At 37.3% G+C, this 17,051-nt stretch overlaps 1 protein-coding gene across 1 annotated transcript in view; it reads left to right on the top strand.

The window, feature by feature from the left end:
- Positions 1-17,051, top strand: part of SLC7A11 (solute carrier family 7 member 11) — an 87,378-nt gene that overhangs the window by 20,101 nt on the left and 50,226 nt on the right. The window contains exons 5-6 of the mRNA XM_060011875.1: positions 403-502; positions 7,339-7,383. Of these exons, the coding sequence (XP_059867858.1) occupies positions 403-502; positions 7,339-7,383 (145 nt within the window). The remainder of the gene's footprint in view (positions 1-402; positions 503-7,338; positions 7,384-17,051) is intronic.

Here is a 17,051-nt window from a genome sequence, read left to right as displayed (position 1 = left end):
CAAACATTATATTACCATCATTTTTAAGAATTATATCACACTCCTAAAAACTATAGTTTACAGACTATCCTTTAGTCTTCTTTCCTGGTCAAGCTCTGTTACGAGTAGAGGCATGCTTAAAAAAGAGATTGTTTTTGAAATGCCATTTTCCTCTTTGCCATGATTTTATTAAAATAAATGTGAGGTAGTGTTAGTGGCAATCAGTATACTTTTGGGACTCCTTCTGTAGAATGGATACAGCATTAGTAAAGTTGGGAATGAGCAGAGAGTAAGAAATCTAGGTCTGAAACTGTATAGTTCATTCCCAATCCCCCTCCCCACCCCCACCTTCAGGTTTATGGTTAAAGAATGAATAATAACCAATTCTTTGAAAAGTCCTAAATCTTTCTATTCTTATTGTAGGGCAAACACAACACTTTAAAGATGCCTTTTCAGGAAGAGATGCAAGTATTATGGGATTGCCACTGGCCTTTTATTATGGAATGTATGCATACGCTGGCTGGTAAGTTGATATCGCTATCAACAGGGGATTTGGGTGGTTCATTAATTCCTTCAAGTACTTTAAGTGCCAAGCAAGGTGCTAGGCAAATGTGAACAGGGATAATCCAGTGTGACATGCTTTACCTGAAGTGAGAAAGATGATGTGGCTCCCTTCACCAGGCCAATTACCGTGCACACAACTTAACACAAACATCACTGAGGTTTCCAGTCAAGGCAACTACCAGGTTTAACCTGATAAGGTAAAAAAGAAACAAATGCTGGGTCTTGAGAACCAGTACAAATCACTTATAAGTATGGATCAGTAAGGGCATAAGAGCGCCACAAGAAATTAAAGATTAGTATTGATACTTTGTCAGAAAGCCTCCCAGCAGAAGCTATGGAGGTGTACCCAATAGTGATTAATTGATTTACTCCACCTTCCCATGAGAAGGAAATAATTCAGTTACAGAAATAAGATGTTCCCAGGAGGTAAAATGGTACTCTAAAGGCAGGGAGGAGAAAAGGGATAGTGAAATCAGGTGTACTAGATAATCTGTTACATTTTAAAGGACCTTACAAATTCCTTAAAATTTCCTCAACACTTAAAAACAAACAAAAAAATGCAGGAAGGATGAATAAAATCACTGTGCCACAAGTACATTTCCTTAAATCCCTGTCCAACTGTGATGCCATTCTGGTTGAAGCATTAAAGCTTTGTATTTATGTCTTGCTTTGTTCAGGAACTTGAATAACAATAATCATGGCCAGGAGTGGGATTTTTTTCCTAATTAAATTTTACTGATCTAATAAGATTTAGTTGAAGCGACTACTGCAAGAAATCCTATTAGGTAGAAAAATACTACTTAAACATCAAAATAATTGTAATGCAATTAAATTTCATTGTTTTGGAATAATTACTAGCAATATTTCTTTTTTATTATTTATAGAGCTAATAGTTGTACAGTTGCTGTGAGAATGTTCTATGAGTCTAAAAATAATGAACTACACTAGCTCAAAAATTAGGTGAATTCATTTCAAATACAAATACAATTTCCTTTTGTTTCTTTTGCTTTTAGGATCTTACCTTCCAGCTAATGCATGGAATATAAAGATATTTTTACCCTGTTAATCTCACTGAATTATAGAGGAGAATTAGGAGAGTACAGGAACTAAAAATTTTAATATGGTATTTGAAGTAAAATGTTTGAAGTTCTTAGACGATTGGAGCTCTAAAATGTCTAGTGTAAAATGTTTGTGTATTCTCGAAATATTTTGATAGCCATTGCGTGTAAGCATTACTCTTAGTATTTTTGAAGTCTTTTTATTTTTGTCCAAAGCACAACGTGGTGCTGAACAAAAAATAGAACGGAATTGTGCTCCCAGGGTTAGCAGCAGAATCATCTATTCTATGGCTATTCAGCCTGATCACAGCTCTGGCACCCCGGGGCCCCAGCCAAGCCCTGGGAGGGTCACCAAGAGACACTAGAGCAAGTGGGGGAGGTGACAGAAGCTTTCAGCTAGAGCCAAGTGTTGGGGGCTTGGCGGTATTCAATCAGGAATGCGGAATGTGGAGATCATCACGAGGGAGATTTGATTAATTCTATTGAATGAAGTTTCTTTAGCCTGTGAGTACCATGCATCTGTTCCCACGGCATCTTAACAGTATTCTTCTATCCAACTCACTCCCCTACTCTAAGTGCTGAATATTCAGGTTACCTGCTTTATGGAGAGCAAATCTTCTCCACTTCTGTAAGCTTTTGAGGGCTGGTAGATTTCTCCAAGTAGAAAGACTCTTTTCATTTTGAATGATCTTATTATCTTAATCTTTAGTTTTGTTGATGCTGAACCCCAAACGTTACTTTTGTTAAAATGATTAAAAATGACAATTTAGGTGATAGTAAACGAGTCCAAAGAACTGCAGAATGGGGAGGAGGACAGGAAGCTTTTATAGGATGAAGAGTAAGGAGCAAAGAAAAGAAAAATAGAAAATGAGTATGAAACAAGGAAATAAATTATAGACCCCAGAGGTGGCTTGGCGTTTGGAGGTTGAGTGGAGCCATCTTGGGCCTAGAAATATATTTCAATACTCTGTTTACAGTGTAAATGGGGTTTATATGAACCTTTGGTCATACTTTTACCCGTCGAATCCTCATGTCCACATCCTAGGTTAAAGAACAGGAAACTGTTGGTTTTCTTGTATTCTAGAGGGTTCGATCATAGTGTAGGAAATTAAGGCCGGGATTTTCAATGGACTGTTACGCGTTACCAATGGTTAATGTAAGGGGGCAGATAAGTAACCGTATGTCTCCAACAGGCTGTTCTGCTACCTGCATGCTGCTTTGTGGATAGGTAGAAATCATCTGCTTGTTCATCTGTGGCCACCCGTCTTAGAAAAAGGGAGCTGTGGGTAGAAGAACTAGTCTGTTGGTTTGGAGTGCCGGAGGAAAAAGTTAATATCTGGATATAAACGCAACAAGATGGAGACTAAAAGAGTTCCCAAAGCAGGGGGTGTTCAGGCACTTTCCAAGTGTGATCCTGCCTCTCTGACCTTTTTTTGTCTTTCACGATGGAATTACAAGACTGGGTTGTGGACTTATAAATTGGGCGCCAGAAATGAGCCTCCACTCCCTGTGCTGCTACCCTGACAATCTTTGATGCAAGAAAAGAAAAAAAAAAAAGAGGGTGTAGGGCGCATTGCAAATAAGGAGACAGAAGCAGCTGTCGTCCTCAGAAGTTAACCACCCAGGGTGTAAGTAAACGCAGCAAGACCCCTGTTGTCTGGGAGGCCCTGCTCCGTTAGTAAGTCACCCCCTATGCTTTGAATAGGAGCAAGACGCAGCCAGACCTCAGACCTGAATAGAGCAGGCTGTTGGTTTACGAGGAGTGCTGGACCTTTGTAGAATGATGAAAACTCCTTCACGGAAACATGATTGGGGGAAAGAAATCATTAACCCAGCCAGGCCACAGAGTTGGGTCAGAACAACTTTTGTATGATTGCCAACGTCTGCATTCAGAGAAATACGTCCTCCAGTCTCCCTGGTGGCCCGGGGGAACTCAATCAATTTCAGTCCCATATCCTGATCCAAAGCTAACTATTGCTTGGTGGGATTTTTTTTTTTTTTTGAATTGTGTGATAGAAAATAGTTTTTTGGTCTTTTTTCTCCCTTTTAAATCCTATCCTCAGTGGATTTAGTCTTTCTAAAGCACCCGCTGGGATTATTTTGTAGCGTTGTGTCAAATCGAATCTAAAGAATAAGCTTCGTTTCAAAATAATTCACATGGTTGGGTATCAGAATGCATTGCCAGCTTTGCAGTGCCTTTTTTACACAATCACGGAAAAGCTGGAACAATGGATCTCATGAACATTCTCTAGAGAACTTGAGGAGATGGGCTATGGACGCATGGCTGGAGCCTTAGAGAGCGTAAAGGTGTATTTCCCACAGGAGTGAATGTTTGGACCAAAATAAGAAGCTTTCTCCTTCCCACCTCCCACCCTGTCCCAAGCCCTTTCCTTTTCTCTATGGCAAAATATTTGCAATTGCGTTCTTTTTTCATATTTCCTTTCTCGCCTTAACATTGTTGGAAAAAGACCAGTTCTAAAACAACTGTTTAGAAGGAACTGGTTATTTTTGAAGTGAGAAGCCTGGAAATATTTCTAAGTGTGTGTGTGGTTTTTGCGTGGGTTTTTTTTTTAGGTTTTTTGTTTTGTTCATTTTCTTCCTGTACTTCCCACTGCCTTGGGCTTATAGCAAACACATCAGATCCCTCAGAGTGCATATGCCAGATATAAGTATTGATTGTTGCTTGCATTCCTGGTGTAACTGCAACCTCTAATTTTAGAAACTTACTTTCTAGTCATTAAAAAATATACTTGGCTGCTCTGCTGACTTTTTAGATCACCTTTGGTGCTACTGTTTTCTCTCAGGTATTCAAATATTTCTACTTAGAACATGGTCCTTACAGTATGAGACACCTGAACTTTATTAAAAGATAAACTGAGGCATATTAAAATGTTAAGAGTTTGAGCAAAAATCGATATGAATTGACAGCATCCCGTCTTGCAGACAGAAAGGAGCTCCAGGGAGCTGTACAGAAGAGAAGGCTTTTATAGGCAGAAGGCGGTGAGAACAAGGAAGTTATACTAAGCCATAAAACAGCTTGGTTATTACAAAGTTATTTTCATTTAGGGTATGGCAGGCGTCTGTCAGGCAGAATGCTTAGATAATGCAATTCCTAATCGACTGGTTTCAGATTCCATTTTTGGGAGATCTGAAACTTTAAGTGAATTACAGTTTGGTTTGGTGACACGAGGCTTAGCATAAGCGACTCCATTTTGGGCCTGTTGTCCTGTGTTTTGTTTTGTTTTGTTCTGTTTTACAACCATGAACATCAACTGCCTATTTGTGAATAAAGGTGGAATAAGACAGGTTTTCTCATCTTTGCTTTAAGGTGTGAGATACCTTAATTATATTAAAGGCTGATGGGCTAATATTCCAGCCTCTTGGTTTTAGATGATAGAGAATTTGTCCCTGTAGAACCATGCTTCTGTGGACCTATATAATAGCTATTTTATCTTCTAAGGAATGATAAGAGTATAGAGGAATACAATGGAAATATGACTTATTTACTTTGCGGAAAGTTTCTAAGCCTCTGAAATGGAGAAGTAGAAAGGTCTTTGTATGTCTAGTTCTCTTCGTTACGATCCCTTAGTTCTCCCATCTTCATGATCCCGTTATCTCTGTGTGCTTATTCGAGGAGTTGCCTCCATTTTACATCTTGGAATCTTGAAAGAGAACTTTAAGGGCTTTAAATGGTCTCGAGAAGTCACTTTAGATTAGAAAAAGAAGTCAAGGATGCAAGGCAGTTGACATGCCTGGATGGGATAAGTAATGTCATAAAGTGAGGGAAAGGAATCTGAATTTCTCTAGGGCCATAAATTTAGGGTAATATGTGTAATCCTATGGGACTTGAAAGTGAAATATTGTGTGCCTCCAATGCTTCTTGTCATGTAAGAGATGACAAAAGTGTCCAGGATCTGGGGGAAATATTCAAAGTGTTCTGCCCTTTAGTTATCAACTTACAGTGTAATGACTAACAGTGGGCCTAAAATTAGCTGCCTAAATACACGTGCACACACACACACACACACACACACACACACACGCAAGCAAAGCAACTTCACCGTTGCTATTATGCATAAGGCATAGTTGCCTTACGACTTGAGGTTATTTGGATGGAAAACAGTGAGTTGAAAGGAAAAAGTGCAAATTGCGGGCTTCCCTGGTGGTGCAGTGGTTGGGAGTCCGCCTGCCGATGCAGGGGACACGGGTTCATGCCCCGGTCCGGGAGGATCCCACATGCCGTGGAGCGTCTGGGCCCGTGAGCCATGGCTGCTGAGCCTGCGCGTCCGGAGCCTGCGCTCTGCAACGGGAGAGGCCGCATCAGTGAGGCCCGCGTACCACCAAAAAAAAAAAAAAAAAAAAAAAAAAAAGTGCAAATTGAGAATTTATTATCCTTTATCCCATTTTTATTTCCTATGTGCCTTCTGTGTTCATATCCAGAAGCCAATCCCCTAAAACTAAGAAATGCTATTATCATGCTTCTATTGTCCTGCAAGTTTTTATCACGCCTACTAAAAGCTGGATTCCCAGACGCCAGAGGCCACCTTGTACCTACATCCTGTTCTCACTCCCAGGGCACGCTTTGTGCTGCGGAGTACTACGCTGGTGCTCACACCCCCGTGCTCATGTGCCGTACTCTGCCTGGAATGTCCTCACGCCACTTGACCAGGGCTAAACTTCAAGCATTTTTGAAGACTCAGCTTGGGTGATGCCTTCTCTCAGAAAGCTTCCAAGACCTGCCAGTCTGGTTTAGACCTCAGCCCTGGCTTCCATGGTAACCTGGGCATGCTCTAACATTGCCTTCTGTGCTGTATCACACCACTCTATGGACCATTCTATGAACTATGAGCTCCTTGACAAGAAAGATTATAGATTTTCTACTTTTATTTCCCCAGTGACTGACATGTGATAATCTCATACATTGCTGGTAGGAATGCAAAAATGGTGGAAAATAGTTTGACTATAAACATGTATCTACTCTGACCCAGTGACCCTATTCTGAGTATATGCCCAAGAGAAATGATTGCATGGTCCCCAAAAGAACATATACAAGCATATTTATGGTATCTATATTCATAATAGCTATAAATTGGAAATGATTCAAATATCCATCAGTGGTAGAGTGTATAGTGTTACATTCATACAATGAAAAGCAACAATAAAGAATGATGAATTACTACAAACAACATGGATGAGACCCACAGACATAAAGTCCAGCAAAAAAGCCAGACACAATAGAATAAATATTGTATAATAGTTATACAAGCAAATATTATTAGTCTATTGTAATGAAACGAGCAAAGCTAATCTATAATGGTAGAAATCAGAATAGTGGTTGCCTTTACAAGGAGGGTGGAGGAGATGATAATGATTGCAAAGGGCCTTGAGGGGACCTTCCAGGGTGCTAGAAATGTTGTACCTTTAAATCCTTTTGTCAGTTACATAGGTGTATACATATGTAAAAATTTATCACTGTATACTAAGATTTGTTCACTTTACTGTTTGTGTGCTATACATACCTCTATGAAAAAGTTAAGAAATAAAAAAGAGCTCCATAAATACTGCTTAATAGAAAAATGAATTGTGGGAGCTTTGGGTGCTGGAGATATTCATCTTAGGTTATTTGTTTATAAAGTTTTTATGATTCTGAGTTTGATTTTAAATATTTAAAATTTCAAACTTTGGGTGATGATCATAAAATATATTAATGGTTTATAATTCATGGATGTCTTTTTAGGTTTTATCTCAACTTTGTTACTGAAGAAGTGGAAAATCCTGAAAAGTAAGTAGCCATAACTACTCTGAAATATTTATAAGGAATGAAATGTAAGGTTGTATGGTTAAAAAAGTGGACCTAAAGAAGGAATTCAGTGAGGGCTAATTAGCTTTCTCACTATCAGCATTCTCTTGGGCAGTAAAACTTACTTGATTTTATCATAAATTAGATGTAAATAACTTTATTGTATATTCTACATCCAATATAAAATTGTCTGGTAACCTGAAAGCATAAAAGAATAGAGTTACATTTTAGGTAACTCATTTCATAAAAACATACATACAACTTAAAACGGACTCTTGGATGTTCACAAACGTGCTATGAAACGTGAACTCCGAAAGTTGATTATTTCTAGTAATTCATGTGAGCTTTTTCAGAGCTATCCAATCAAAGGGAATAATGTAATTAATGAACAAGTAGTTATGAAAACCTATAAATAAGTGCAGAATATTCTAGGAACTTGTAAATTTGGGGAGCTGGATGACTGCTTTTCCTTTTTGTTATTGGTAAAAATCATCCTTTTGATGATTAGGTGATTTGATGATGATTTATATAATGTTTCAGAATGAACTATTTTTAACCTAGAACTTTGGAAACGGAATTATTTTGATGATTCGTCTAAAAACTTGACTTTTTACAGGAAAATCACATAATCTACAGCCAGAAAAGGGAAATTTTAAGTAGTACAGTGTAAGATAAAGACAGAATTTTAGAGTTATTTAATTCATCTGACTTTTATGAAATATCTATACCATGTTCCAACTATTGTGCACCATCTGACATGATGAATAAGACGTAGTCAAGATTCCATTGTCTAGTCACTGAGTCAAATGTGTAAACAAATAACTAACGTGGTGTGATTGGTACCATAGTAGATTATTTTCCCATTTGACAGAGACGAAAGGAGAAAATATTTATCTAGGGAGATGTTGCTTATATAGAGACTCAAATGATAAGTAGGTGTTCCTTAGGTAATTATAGGAGAGAGAGAGAGACAGAGAGAGAGAGAGAGAGAGAGAGAGAGAGAGACGGAGAGAGAGAGAGAGAGAGTGAGAGAAGGGAGAGGAAGGGACAAACTTCCAAGAAAGGGAAACAAGTACAAAGGTGAGTCAGTATGAAGTAGCCTGGACTTCAGAGAACATGCTTAAGGGTTGACAATTCAAATTAAGGTAGACTAAAATTCGGGCAGCGAGTATATAGGTAGCCGATTAGATCTGGCCAAGTACCAGAGTTGTCAGAATTTTGAATATGCAAACCAGTAATTGAGGTTCAAATAGTGTTTCATACTATCTGATTTAACCATTATGCAAATCACTATGTAATTTAAACATGTGAAATGGTTATTTTATTGAGAAATATGATAAACTTCTAGCAATGTTTTCGTATTTATACCTGGAATTGTGGTAGAGAACATACATTGACCGGGAACTAGTTCTTTCTAGCATGGCTCTAAAGTGGTAAACTACGTTATGACTCTAAATCCGCTGATTACAGAGATAAATGGGTTGCCCTGCCTTTTAATTTTTTGCAAATAATTAGTGTGTAAGTGGCAATGAGGAGGAAAGACTCCTCTTACTAGATTTTATGTAAACTATTTTTTGAGTCTCCATTGTGTGAAAGAGATTACTATGGTTTACGACTATCTTTTTTTTCGGGCCTCTCACTGTCGTGGCCTCTCCCGTTGCGGAGCACAGCCTCCGGACACGCAGGCCCAGCGGCCATGGCTCACGGGCCCAGCCGCTCCGCGGCACGTGGGATCTTCCCAGACCGGGGCACGAACCCGCGTCCCCTGCATCGGCAGGCGGACTCTCAACCACTGCGCCACCAGGGAAGCCCTATGACTGTCTTTTTTAAGTCTACAAACATTTTAAAGAGACCAGTTACTAAAATCCAATATCAGAGAATATTTCTTATGAAAAGAATGGCAAACTGTAGGTCTGTGGACGTGACCTATAATGGAACAGTTATTACATGGTACACCAGTGGCATGGAGATAGTTCATATTCTCATTTAATGTTATTTAATAATTTAAGCATAGATTTTGTTTTCAATATGTACAATTATACTATTGTGCATATTAAGCATATTCAAACTATGCCATTATTAGCTTGATCTGAATTTCTGATGCATTCTGCCAGAGAGGTATGCCAGTTTAGGATTCTCTCTCTCCCTCTTTCTTCTTCTTAATTTAAGAGGCTTAGTTTCACACATTGATAATGTTCATGATCAAGATATACAAATACTAAAGAACAGGGATGTGTTGATTCGGGGTTTGTTGTCCGCTGTTGCAAAGAAATTTCCTCGTCTCAAAAAGTGAGAAGAATAATAGCACCTACTTCATTGGGCGGTGCTAGTGAGTACGTACATTAGTGACTGTTACTTTTTAATCTCTACATAATTGGTTGTTGCTACTGTTATCATATCCTTATTTTAGGAGCAAGGTAAAATGTTACTCCCGTCAGAGTGTTTCCTAGGTTTCAGTATCCTAAGCAATTCTCTTTCTTCAGTGTTTTTGAAAGAAATGCAAAAACATTTTCACACCATATTGAAGCCTGTTGTATAAGACTAAGATTGTTATCACTGGTTACAGTGGATGAAATATTGTCATTTTCTGGAAATCATGATTCTGCAAATTTCATTAAATATTCCTAGAATACTTTTAATTTTAAAATTATATTTTAAGCTCTTAAACTTAGGAACTTTTCAGGAGAGAGTACAAATCTCTCGATTTTAGGTCAAGATAATGAGTAACCGCCAAGACAACTTGAAGAAAGAAACCTCTGATACCTTTTGGTTCTTTTTTTTTTTTTTTTTTTGCGGTACGCGGGCCTCTCACTGCCGTGGCCTCTCCCGCTGCGGAGCACAGGCTCCGGACGTGCAGGCCCAGCGGCCATGGCTCACGGGCCCAGCCGCTCCGCGGCACGTGGGACTCCCCCGGACCGGGGCACGAACCCGCATCCCCTGTATCGGCAGGCGGACTCCCAACCGCTGCGCCACCAGGGAAGCCCCCTTTTGGTTCTTTTATGCTAGGTACTCAGATATTCGATGTTTGCATGGAGGAGTCTGCGTAAAACTCAGACAACACGTTTATTTTCTCAAAATCAGAATACGAGAAATCCCCTTAATGGAAAGTAAAGCTTAAATTTGTACTATGTATTTATCAACCAAAGAAATTCAGGGTTTTGAGCAATTTATTCAATGTCTTAATTTTAAAAATAGCATTTCCCTGAAATGTTGACAATTTTTCCAGGTCTTGTAAAACTAAATCTTATTTTTTAAACACAGAGAATGGTTTGGGAAATATTGATGATCGAATATTGAGAATAGATGGTAAAATTATGTGGACCTCGTCCAGATGTGTAATTTGTATTATTTTGTAGGGAGACCGGCTCCAAAATACCTTTAGATACAAGGGAGAATAATTATAATTCCATCTCCTTTGTGACGTGCCGAGATAAATGTGTTTGCCCATCAGTCACGGGTGCATGTGTCCAGGTGTGTTGTAATGGGCAGCATTCAGCAGCTGGTGAAATGAATCATCAGCTGAGGATACAACCCTTTTTACTGTACTTCTCCACCTAGGCAATAAAATTTCCCTAAAATTGTGACCTGATAGAAAAAGGGATCATTAATTTAGATCAGTGAAAACAGCAATGTGCGTTAAAATATATAGGATGTGCAATAAGGTTTCATGGTCACAATTGGCTACCCTTTACATATAATTTAATTTCAGTGGAAATCTTTCAAATTAGCTAACATTACTTTATGGAATAATTTCTGAACTGCTATTCTGAACTGTTACAGAACAGTTCCTTAATACCGTAACAAGTGGGAGATAAACTGGGAGATTAATGCAATCCAAATAACTAGCTCGTGGCTTTTTCTATTCTTAAGTTTCATCTATTCTTTAAAGCTTGTAAAGCACTAATCCTAAAAATTTGGGCAAAATTCCTGTTCTGTGATTACATTTGTAATGTTAAAAAATGTTCCCATGGTCTGTCTTATAATTTGTGTTTTCTTCTCTAAGAGTAGCTTTGGATCTAAGGGAGTAGTTACCCTTTACGAGGTATTTAACGTTTTTATTCGAAAACACAGTGATTATCATTGAAGTTTTATAGAAATGTAAAAGTATTTCATTGAATAATTATTTATAGCATGCTAACTGGCTCCACAAACAATAAATATTAGAGTAAGAATAGTATTTTGAGGAGCACATATATCCAAAGTTTGGACCATGAAGGTGATAGAATTTCAAGGAATATATGAATTTTAAAATGTTATTTTCCCCCCAAATGAAGTATGTAGTGGTAATAATTGCTAATGTGTACATTTGTTCTTAAAAATCAGTGTTTTTATTTGCGAATATAATGAGTTTTGCTTTATGACATTAATTTTGTGGCAACTGTGTAATCGATCACTGTTCAAAAAGTTACACGGTGTGAAGAACCTATCATTGAGATGTATAATGTTTGTAATTCTGCTCTCAGATGGATAAATCATGTCTCATGTTCATGAAAGCCAAGAGATGAATTGCTTTACTTTGACCTTGGGGGTCTGAGATTAGTCAGTCTGTCTATCAGACTCGTTCCAGCGTTCTTCTCACTTCATTTATTCCTTCTGTTCTGAATAGTTGGAAACGCTAGACTTGAAGGAGGTCAGTAAACCTTGATATCATCCGTCATTGCTGAAGAGCAGGCTATCAACTCTCTGTGAATAATCAAGTTTAATAGAAGGTTTAAATAATCAGGGTGTCATGTTTAATTAATACTTTGCCTGCTTTCAATTTATATTAATTGATGCCTGAAAGTCATCACACCTTGCACCAATGATAACTTAGAAGAAGAGAAATTTGGTTTGGGAAAAATGCCCCAAAACCTTTAAGGTCTGTGGTCGATCACAGGGGCTCATAAATGGTCCACTATCACATTGCTTGCATTCCGTTCAGATGGTGCAGTCTTAAATTCATAGCATATATGTTCTAATCCTCACTGACTTATATTAAGCCAGAGTAAAGGCATTTATTAATAATATTTTACTGTTTTATAAGGCCTACTGCTTATAGGACATATACAACCGTTAACATGATTAAAAACACAGCAAAACAAAGCAATTTAAAAATCTTGCCCAAATGTGCCGTAGCACAGTTGCATGACAGAATATGAAAAGTTGACTTGAAGTCTTTTATCTTGCATATTGGCATTTTAAGGATGCAGTTTTCTATGAGAGGCAAATCTTCTGCTTTCTATGCTTTCCAGCTTTCTAATGCAACAGTTGCTAGAAAATAGCATATAATGTATACATGTGCAGATTACAGTAATACTGTTTTGTGACCTTTTTACTAAAAAGTAATGTTATCTACTACATTCTTAGAATATTTTCAAAGTGTCTTTTACAAATACTCAAGGGTTATATGTTCTTAAGGTATGCAAACTGATTTTCATAGTTACCTCACTATAGATAAATGTAGATAGAAAAAAATAGGGATTATTAAGCAGAATTAATTTGCAAAAAGAATTTGCCAAATGAACTTCTTAGAAATGACATCTCCTAACCAGGTTAATTTGTAAAATTGAATTTATACCAAAATTTACAAAGATTTCTTTGGCAAAATGAGACATCTCTTTATTAATGACAACAAGACATTGTTAGGATTATCTTAATATGTGACAGTGTTTCTCTTCAGTTGTTGAAATAATTGAAACCTAAATTAAAATCACTCTATTTTATGCATTTCTTCTGGAAATATATATATATATATATATGAAAAATTTGGTAAATCCATTTTTAAATATAGTGGTTGAGCCACTGAGGCAGACAAAAGATCAGAATTTGTCCAGATGACACAGAGAAGAAATGATTCTATGTTCAGACAACAAGGTCACCAAGTTACTCTGCCTTTGTGCAGTTTGAAAATTTCTCACTGATGGAACATGAGGTTGATGTACCCTGGGATCAAAATTCTTGCATTTCTCAGCTTCACATATGCATAAAAAATACGTCTGGCTCAAACACAGTTTGTTCCTGTAAGGCTGAAATGTCAAATAAGTGGTGCAGAAATTACAGGATTATGTTATAGTATTTTATCAGGCGGTAATCAAAGAAGACAGATATTAATCCTTCAATGCTTTGTGGAAGACATTTAGATAGTTTTTAAAAAATTTTAAGGATTCTAACCCCATTATGAGGCAAAAATTTGAAGGTCGGTGCTTTTGACTGCTTTACGTCCTTTTACATTAGTTGTTTCTAAATTTGAATTTTAGCTTTATTGAAGTTTATGTTTTGAGTCTAGAATCATAAACTCGTGTTTTAGGAGCAGTAATAGTGGCTGATTTAATTCTACCCTGTGTTTCTGATCCCATTAATTATCCATAAAATATGAGACCACAAGTGAATAGAATCAAAGAACTTCAGAACTAGAGGAGGACCTTGGACACTGTATAATCTAGCTTTTCACCAAATGCACGAATCTCCTCCACAATATCTTTAAACAGATATAATTCACGTAATATACAATGAGAAACTTACTATAACCTCTTCGACTGGGCTACCAATATTTTTTATCTGCATATGTTTATTATCAACCTGCTAATTTCTTTTTTTCCACATCTTTATTGGAGTATAAATGCTTCACAATGTTCTGTTAGTTTCTGCTGTATAACAAAGTGAATCAGTTATACGTATACATATATCCCCATATCCCCTCCCTCTTGAGCCTCCCTCCCACCCTCCCTATTCCATCCCTCTAGGTCATCGCAAAGCTTTGAGCTGATCTCCCTGTGCTATGCGGCTGCTTCCCACTAGCCATCCATTTTATATTTGGTAGTGTATATATGTCAATGCTACGCTCTCACTTCATCCCAGCTTCCCCTTCCCTTCCGTGCTCTCAAGTCCGTTCTCTACATCTACATCTTTGTTCCTACCCTGCCACTAGGTTCATCAGTGCCACTTTTTAAAATTCCATATATATGTATCAGCATACAGTGTTTGTTTTTCTCTTTCTAATGTACTTCACTCTGTATGACACATACTAGGACCATCCACCTCACTACAAATAACACAATTTCATTCCTTTTTATGGCTGAGTAATATTCCATTGTATACATGTACCACATCTTCTTTATCCATTCATCTGTCGATGGACATTTAGGTTTCTTCCATGTCCTGGCTATTGTAAATAGTGCTGCAATGAACATTGGGGTGCATGTGTCTTTTTGAATTATGGTTTTCTCTGGGTATATGCCCAGTAGTGGGATTGCTGGATCATATGATAATTCTATTTATAGTTTTTTAAGGAACCTCCATACTGTTCTCCATAGTGGCTGTGTCAATTTACATTCCCATCAACAGTGCAAGAGGGTTCCCTTTTCTCCACACCCTCTCCAGCATTTATTGTTTGTAGATTTTTTGATGATGGCCATTCTGACTGGTGAGGTGAAACATCATTGTAGTTTTGATTTGCGTTTCTCTAATGATTAGTGATGTTGAACATCCTTTCATGTGTGTGTGGGCAATCTGTATATCTTCTTTGGAGAAATGTCTATTTAGGTCTTCTGCCCATTTTTGGATTGGGTTGTTTGTTTTTGTGATATTGAGCTGCATGAGCTGCTTGTAAGTTTTGGAGATTAATCCTTTGTCAGTTACTGCATTTGCAAATATTTTCTCCCATCCTGAGGGTTGTCTTTTCATCTTGTTTATGGTTTCCTTTGCTGTGCAAAAGCTTTTCAGTTTCATTAGGTCCCATTTGTTTATTTTTGTTTTTATTTCCATTTCTCTAGGAGGTGGGTCAAAAAGGATCTTGCTGTGATTTATGTCATAGGGTGTTCTGCCTATGTTTTCCTCTAAGAGTTTTATAGTGTCTGGCCTTACATTTAGGTCTTTAATCTATTTTGAGTTTATTTTTGTGTATGGTGTTAGGAAGTGTTCTAATTTCATTCTTTTACATGTGGGTGTCCCATTACCAGTTATTGAAGAGGCTGTCTTTTCTCCATTGTATATTCTTGCCTCCTTTTTCAAAGATAAGGTGACCATACGTGTGTGGGTTTATCTCTGGGCTTTCTATCCTGTTCTATATTTCTGTTTTTGTGCCAGTACCATACTGTTTTGATTACTGTAGCTTTGCAGTATAGTCTGAAGTCCGGGAGCCTGATTCCTCCAGCTCCATTTCTCTTTCTCAAGATTGCTTTGGCTATTCGGCGTCTTTTGTGTTTCCATACAAATTGTAAAATTTCTTGTTCTAGTTCTGTGAAAAATGCCATTGGTAATTTGATAGGGATTGCATTGAACCTGTAGATTGCTTTGGCTAGTATAGTCGTTTTCACAATATTGATTTTTCCAATCCAGGAGCATGGTATATCTCTCCATCTGTTTATGTTATCTATGATTTCTTTCATCAGTGTTTTATAGTTCTCTGAGTACAGGTCTTTTGCCTCCTTAGGTAGATTTATTCCTAGGTATTTTATTCTTTTTGTTGTGATGGTAAGTGGGATTGTTTCCTTAATTTTTCTTTCTGATCTTTCGTTGTTAGTGTATAGGAATGCAAGAGATTTCTGTGCATTAATTTTGTATCCTGCAACCTTACCAAACTAATTAGTTCTAGTAGTTTTCTGCTGGCATCTTTAGGATTCTCTATGTATAGTATCATGTCATCAGCAAACCATGACAGTTTTACTTCTTTTTTTTCCAGTTTGTATTCCTTTAATTTCTCTTTCTTCTCTGATTGCCGTGGCTAGGACTTCCAAAACTATGTTGAATAAGAGTGGTGAGAGTGGACATCCTTGTGTTGTTCCTGATCTTAGAGGAAGTGCTTTCGGTTTTTCACCATTGTGAATGATGTTTGCTGTGGGTTTGTCATATATGGCTTTTATTATGTTGAGGTAGGTTCCCTCTATGCCCACTTTCTGGAGAGTTTTTATCATAAATGGGTATTGAATTTTTTTTTTTTGCACCTATTGAGATGATCATATGGTTTTTATTCTTTAATTTGTTAATATGGTATATCACATTGTTTTGCGTATATTGAAGAATCCTTGCATTCCTGGGATAAATCCCACTTGATCATGGTGTATGATCCTTTTAATGTGTTGTTGGATTCTGTTTGTTAGTATTTTGTTGAGGACTTTTGCGTCTGTGTTCATCAGTGATATTAGTCTGTAATTTTCGTTTTTTGTGATATCTTTGTCTGATTTTGGTATCAGGGTGATGGTGGCCTCGTAGAATGAGTTTGGGAGTGTTCCTCCCTCTGCAATGTTTTGGAAGCTTTTGAGAAAGATAAGTGTTAGCTCTTCTCTGAATGTTTGACAGAATTCTCCTGTGAAGTCATGTGGTCCTAGACTTTTGTTTGTTGGAAGATTTTTAATTACAGTTTCAATTTCATTACCTGTGATTGGTCTGTTTATATTTTCTAATTCCTCCTGGTTCGATCTTGGAAGTTTGTACTTTTCCAAGAATTTGTTCTTTTCTTCCAGGTTGTGCATTTTATTGGCATATAGTTGCTTGAAGTAGTCTCTTATCATCTTTTGTATTTCTGCAGTGTCAGTTGTAATCTCTCCTTTTTCATTTCTAATTTTATTGATTTGAGTCCTGTTCCTTTTTTCTTGATGAGTGTGGCTAAAGGTTTATCAATTTTGTTTATCTTCTCAAAGAACCAGCTTTTAGTTTTATTGATCTTTGCTATT

This window comes from Delphinus delphis, chromosome 5, assembly GCF_949987515.2.
Source record: "Delphinus delphis chromosome 5, mDelDel1.2, whole genome shotgun sequence".
Taxonomy (NCBI): domain Eukaryota; kingdom Metazoa; phylum Chordata; class Mammalia; order Artiodactyla; family Delphinidae; genus Delphinus; species Delphinus delphis.
The sequence above is the reverse complement of the archived record's forward strand: the minus strand, read 5'-3'. Positions and strand labels throughout refer to the sequence as shown.